Below are 6,736 nucleotides of genomic sequence, written 5' to 3'. Positions count from 1 at the left end.
AAAACACATCATACTATACGATAAAAATGAAAAATAAATTAAAAAAACATTACTGAGACTCTTCCTTGATGCTTTTCAAAATCTATAAGAATTTTTCAGCAAACTCTTAAGTCAGGTGTGGAAATACAGTGTGCAGGTCTAGGGCAGTGACCTGGGTGGGAATGAATGGGATTATTTTGCAGGGATTATGTTACTTTGGGATATATCATACATATGTTTATATTTTTCTTTCTTTTTTCTCTTTCTTTCCCTTTTTTCTTTTTCTTTTTTCTTTCCTTTTATTTCACAGCTGAAGATACATTTCTGAACTCATTTCACAGCCTAAATGTACTACTTAACCTTAATGTACAGATCATCTGTAACCCTTCTCTTTTCTTTCTGTTTATATTTATAATATATGTGTTGATGTTTATGTGTATAAAAGGAAAACCTCTTAATAAAAAGACATTGTTTAAAAAAACCCAAACATTACTGTGATTATCGACAGAATTTAATTTCTTCAAGATGTCAAGGACTACCATTTAGCGACATGCAGATATACAGACAAAATACCAGTTACAGCAGCCGTGTTAGTTATTATTTTACAAAGCAAGCCTTTGTAAAACATGTTTGGTTTTTGTTTTTTTTTTAAAGAAAGAAAAGAGAAAATCATTTTAATAATTACTCTCCTCTGAAGTGTACTGAAATAAAATAATCATCGTGGTCACTTTCACAGCTGTTTCCTCCCAGTACAAGTAGATATACTTCTTTATACTGCGTACTGTGATGACCCCCTCAGTGGGCATGGCAAGGGTTTTTATTGTACCTCTTTTTAGGTGTGTTTTGTGTGCTACATTAGTGCATTAGGAACAACCAGCTGGGAAGTGGTCCAGGGTGAGCTGTAGAAGCTCCAGGTGTATAGCTTTAGAGGTCACTGGTCAACCCCGGTCCTCCCCACCTCTCTGCATTTCATGACTGCTGTTTAACAGGTTGTTTAAAGCTAGAAAAACCTCCATATTCACATCGATGACCTTCATCCTTCAGCCTCACTCAGAAACAACATCATGCAAATCTAAACTGTGCCACCCACGTGTCCGTCAGCTCTCAGCCAAAAGGATGTCAGCCGTAAAGTGTTTCCATACACTTTAACTGCAGCTCGACAAGCTGTTTGATCACTTTGAAGTGATGGAGGCTGTAAAATAAGGAACCTACCTCCACCTTGTTCTTCTTCTGCAGTCTGTTGGGGTTTAAACTGCTCCTCCTCCTCACTGCAGGACCGCTCTGTGTGTGGTTCAGACATGACAGCGCAGCATCTGCTTCAAAAAGACCATTGAAATGACTCTGGGTTAAAAACTAGAAAATGGTACATTTATTTGGTCAAGCTGCTTCCAGGGACAATAGTGAGCTTTTACACTCTGATCCCCCTCAGTTTCCTCTTCTCATATGTATTTATTGAGCTGCAGATACATTATATGTTAGTTTTTTCTACCAAATTATCCAACCAAATGTCCCAGACCCTGCAGTTCCTCTAATATGCACATGACGCTGGCTCCAAAATTGTATTAATAGAAATTTACAGCCATGTGTACATCCTGCAAAAAAACAAAACAAAACACAAACAGATTCACCACTGTGTTGTCAAAAAGACTTCACCCAGTGAGCACGAGCAGGATTATCCTCCTTTCTGAAAATTCGAATGACCAAAACGTGGAAAATGGACTTCATGTTTTATTCAGTGACTGAGCCCAAAAACTCATCAGGAAAGTTTTGCTGAGGTCAGCGCTGAGGACTGTTTTCTCCACAGACTTCTATAGGACCAAAGTGTTTCTACAGAACAGATTTAAGACACTTAGCTTCTCTTTTTTTAGACTTGGAAACTACGTCCGTCTTTGTTCTCAGCATTACGGAGAAAGTACCGACCACAAAGAGATAACAGTCCTGTTTTAGAAACATACAAAGCGTGTGCTCGGAGGTAGGAGGGTTAGAAACTGTGTTCACTTTGGATCTTTGTGTTTGTTTTGCTTGAACCTACTAAAAACGTCTCAGTTAGGTTTACAAAAAGAAGGTGTTTGGGGTTAAAACATGCCCCATCTCTGGCTTTGTTAGATTATTGTTATCGTTTGAGTTTAGTCAAAGTGTTTTTTATGTTTAACAAATAAATCTTAATCTGATCTGTGATTAAACAGACTGTATGTGAATCAGAAGTAAAAACTATAAAGGTGAGAGTTTCCTGTCTGCAGGGAAGAGCTGGTGTCTGGGTAGTTTATAGCGCCCCCTGGAGGAAATTATAAAGTCCATTTCAGGTCAGTGACACAGACCTCTGATTTTATTTGAAGAGTTTTAATGATTTGATTTAAGACTTTCTTCTTTCTGTTTTTCACAATCATCTGTTTGTATCTCTTATTAATCGGACTCTCTTTCTTCCTTTCCTCCCTGTTTTTCTTATCCTCTGGATCGTTTTCTTTCCTGTTTTCTGTCTTTTGTTTCCTTTTTAACTCTTTTTTCTTTCTTCTGTTAATCTAAAGTTAAACTCTTCACTGAGGGGTTTACCTTTCTTTCTTTTGCACACCATTTTCCTCTCCTTCTTCTTCAGTAGGTGCTTTTATTTTATTCAAACCCAAACTTTCTTCTTTATTTTTAAGTTTAATTATTTACTTTCTTCTGTCACTATTTCTTAATCCTTCTTAACTCCATTTTTTCCTTTCTCAGATCTTTTCTTTCAGCACTGAGGGTTCAACCTTCTTTCTTTTCTTTTCTTCCTACTTTGCAGAATTTTATGTTTCATTAAAATCATGCACATAACTAAGCAACATGACAAATTCTGCAGAGAAAAGGATTTGTTGTACACTTGCACTCCTTTTTCTTACTATTTCTTTTTGACCTGACAATATTCTTCTCTCTTTTTCTCTGTTTTTCTTTCCTTCATAAAAAAACTTCCCTGAGTATTCTGCAGACATAAAACTAACCTCTGGAAGATTTATTTTTCTGTTGCAGTCAGTTGTTTGTTTCTGATTTTCATCTCTTATTCATCTTCATGGGTTTCTCCTCATCTTACCTTTCTTTATTTCTTCTCTACTTTCCACTCCCTTTCTTCCCTTCTTTAACTCTTTCTTTCTGCATTCAACAAAATCTTCCCCAAGGGTTCATCTTTCTTTCCTTTGAAGGCTCCTTTCTTTTCTTTCTCCTTAAAGAGTTTCCAACCTTAAAGCAAACATGAGGTCTGTAAAATTCTGCAGACATGTCCCCTCAGAAACATTTGTTTTTAAACTTCAGTAAAATGCAGAAAACTGGATTTCTTCTTGTATTAAGCGTGCTTTATCCTCTTTGGGTGAAATAGGATTTGCTGGCTCGTTGTTGGGGCCTCACGGAGGCTTGTGCCGGCCCTGCAGCCGGGGCAGAGATGATTTGTGTGCAGCCTGGGTTTGGTTTTGTTCCTGCTGTGGCCCATTTGAATAAGAATGATGCCAATAGAGTGGCTGAGACAGAAAGAAAGCAGCACAAAAGGCCAGAGGAGCTGAATTTGGACGAGGGACAAACCAGGAGAGGACTGAAAAGAAGTGCAGGGCGGACAGCCACAATGGAACAATTCACCTTATAATCGCTTTGATATATTATACATGCCTGAAGACTCTAAACATTGTGTAATTATTTATAAATGAGTGTCCCCCCCTCCTCATGCAGAAGAAAGCAGCAGAAAGACTCTGCAGGTCTCTGCTTCTCCTCCGCTGGACTGCATACTGAATAAATGGAATAATTAATGGAAAATTGTATGCCTGTCTCATAAAGATGTCTTTAAAAAACACTTAAAGAAAATTGGTCTGTGTGCGCTCACGCTGGATGGGTTTACTGCTGCCTGAAGGGATGAAAAGACGGACAAAAAAGCCAGACTTCATAAGGTGAAACAGTTCAGCCGAAGCCCAACGTGTCAGATAAAAATGACCCAAAGATCGAGGTCATTTTTAACGCTTGTGTTCAGATGCTGGGGTTTACATTCTATTTATCTCTTACAGAAGCGTTCTAGCAGCTCTTAGTGATGTCTGCCGGTGAACTCTGGAGCACCTCAGGGCGCTGTTGTAGCTCCCGTTTTATTTTACATGCTGCTATTCAGAGTTTTAGAAACACCGAGGTCAGAAGTGCAAATGTTCCCCTAGCAGAGCCCCCCATCAACCAAACTCTATGCATTTTTTAAAGCGTTTAAGAAGAGAGAGGATTTGATTGTATTTTATGGAGTGTAATGCTAATGTAGTGTCTCTGTGTCATGCTCTGAGGCCATGTTTGTAATTCTGGTGGAGACTGTAATTATTTTTTTTCACATACTTGGTTATTTTTTAGGTTTTTGGACACAAGGGTTTATAATGATTTCTGGTGAAATTAAACAAACATGAGAAACACTTTTTGTTTATGCAGAAATAAGGTTTGATTTTTCACGTTTTCCCAGTAAAGATAAAAATATATTCTGTGACAGGAAAGAAACTTTAGTTGTTAATCTTATGTTTAAAAGCTGTTAGTGGTCAGACTTTTATTGTGAAAGGCTTCATAGTTGCACGTCTGTCGGATTTAAAGGTGAACAGTAGTTTTTTGTATCGCTGCTGAGGTGCACAGAATGAACAGGTGCAAGTTAAACTTTGAGACGTTTCTCTTCACGTTAAGGAAAAAGCCGAACAGTGACGAAGACTTCCGGGTAGAAAGGACTAGTTTTCTTTGTTAGGATGAAGCTCCTTTCTCCTCCTGCTGCTGCTCCTCTTTCTGTGTTTGTGGAGCTGTAAGCAGAGGATGGATGGATGGATTCTCCGAAGCGTGTCTCCGCCCGGCGGGGTGGAGGAGGTGGAGGTCTCTCTGCCTCTGCTTTCTTCTTCCACCTTTTTTCATGTTTTTGGTTTAAACTCTCGTAGTGGGTTTGGTCCTTTCTGTCTCGCGGAGGGGGGCATTGCGTGTAGTTCGCGTGGCCGGCCGCGCGCTCTGATTGGCTGGCCGTGATTACCGGCACGCTTCTCTGCGCGGGGCGGACAAACACCGCGGGCGTCATTATGTTAATGAGCTTCTCCCGCGGCACGGGGCAGACCTGCCGCAGCATTCATCCCCTCATCCTGCGCGCTGATGCCAGGCCGGGGGGGTCACAGGGGGGCGCGGGGGCAGGGGGCCGGTCATTGTCCCCCGCGCGCTATATAAGCGGGCTGAGGCCAGTCGTGTGCCAGGCTCACCGGCTCGCACGAGCTGAACTAGAGCAGAAAACACGCAGAGACACGCGCGCCGCTCCGAACTGCCACAGACTTCAGGTGAATTCCTCTCGCGTGGATCCCTCACGCCACCTCTCCCCGCAGTCATGGACTCGCTCTACTCCGATATCGACAGCAACAGCTGCGACTTCTTCCCGCACAGCGAAGATGAGGAGTCCCGCGGCCAGCGCTGCGCGTCCCCGCAGCCCGAGCAGCAGCAGAAGAAGCAGCGGCGTCGCGGCCGCGCGCGCAGCGACGCCACGGTGCAGGTGGTGAAGAAGAACCGGCGCCTGAAAGCCAACGACCGCGAGCGTAACCGCATGCACAACCTGAACGACGCGCTGGACGCGCTGCGCGGCGTGCTGCCCGCTTTCCCGGACGAGACGAAGCTGACGAAAATCGAGACTCTGCGGTTCGCGCACAACTACATCTGGGCGCTGTCCGAGACCATCCGCATCGCGGACCTGCAGGCGGATAAGGTCGGAGAGCCGCCCGTGCTGCTCAGCCCGTGCCTAGCCGAGGCCCCGAGCCCGGGCAGCGATGCCTGCTCCTGGAGCTCCAGCGGCTCCTCGTCCTCCTCCTCCCCGGCCTACTGCGCCTCCAGCCCGGGCAGCCCCGCCGCGCCCGAGGACTACAGCTACCTGCGGCAGGACGCTCTGTACGGCTTCCGCAGCTTCGTACCGGGCATCTACTGATCCATGAGCCCGGAGGTCCCGCTGGAATAAGACTGAGAGCCGCTATTTGCCTTACTCACACCTCCTTCTCCTCATCAGCATCATCATCGTCGTGCCTCTACGAATGGACTGGAAATGAGAGGAACTGAATTTGTTCTGTTTTTTATTATTAGTTTTGGGTTTTGTAAATTTCTCCAAAAAACTTTGCACTTTCCCCTCTCCCCTCTCTCTCCCCCACAGTCTGCAGGTTACACTCAGTCTCAGTTTTTCTGTTTTCGTGTCGGAGGTGAAAAGTCAATTTTACAATTAGTAGAGTGATTCTGCAGAAAAGAGAGCGTGGAAATCGAGTTTCAACGCTCCCACAATAGACTGAAAGGAGCTGCCCGCATTCATTATGTATTCCACACACACGCACACACACACCCTCTCTCTGCTGTGTTTTTATTTATTTGACTCGTTTCGTTTTGTCACATGAAATTTGTATTTTGTACATAAAGAGATTTTATTCTATTTACTTGGAGCTTTGGTGCCACTTTTCTACTAAATAATAAAGTTATAACGTTTCTATAAAACTCGCCTCTGCCTGCTTCTCCTTGATCCTGAGCCTCAGTCTGCGCAGATATGCTGCAGTAATCTGAGTTTAATCCGGGTTTAACCGCCGTGCACGCGCGCAGACAATGGCTTCAAGGATCGTGCGTGAGTTTTTTTTTTTTTTTATAATGATAATTAATATTAATAAGATAACGGTTTGCTGAGAGCAGCAGGTGGAAGCACGTCACGCGACACGGAGATCGTTTAAAGTTTGTCATGTTAATGAGGCACAAATAAAAAGCGGTGGAAGATCATAAACAAGCAAACTGCAACTAA

General features: G+C 43.2%; 1 protein-coding gene across 1 annotated transcript; it reads left to right on the top strand.

The window, feature by feature from the left end:
- The first annotated feature begins 5,128 nt into the window (after positions 1 to 5,128).
- On the top strand, positions 5,129 to 5,950 carry neurog1 (neurogenin 1). The gene has a single exon (XM_031751721.2). The coding sequence runs from the start codon at positions 5,303 to 5,305 to the stop codon at positions 5,888 to 5,890; it is 588 nt and encodes a 195-aa protein (XP_031607581.2). The 5' UTR covers positions 5,129 to 5,302; the 3' UTR covers positions 5,891 to 5,950.
- The last annotated feature ends 786 nt before the right edge of the window (positions 5,951 to 6,736 follow it).

Source organism: Oreochromis aureus, linkage group 2 (assembly GCF_013358895.1).
Source record: "Oreochromis aureus strain Israel breed Guangdong linkage group 2, ZZ_aureus, whole genome shotgun sequence".
Lineage (NCBI taxonomy): Eukaryota > Metazoa > Chordata > Actinopteri > Cichliformes > Cichlidae > Oreochromis > Oreochromis aureus.
Note: the sequence above shows the minus strand (reverse complement) of the source record. Positions and strands in the feature narration are given on the sequence as shown.

Excerpts from the sequence above, each read along its gene's own strand:
- neurog1 (XM_031751721.2), top strand. The coding sequence starts at position 5,303 with ATGGACTCGCTCTACTCCGATATCGACAGCAACAGCTGCGACTTCTTC.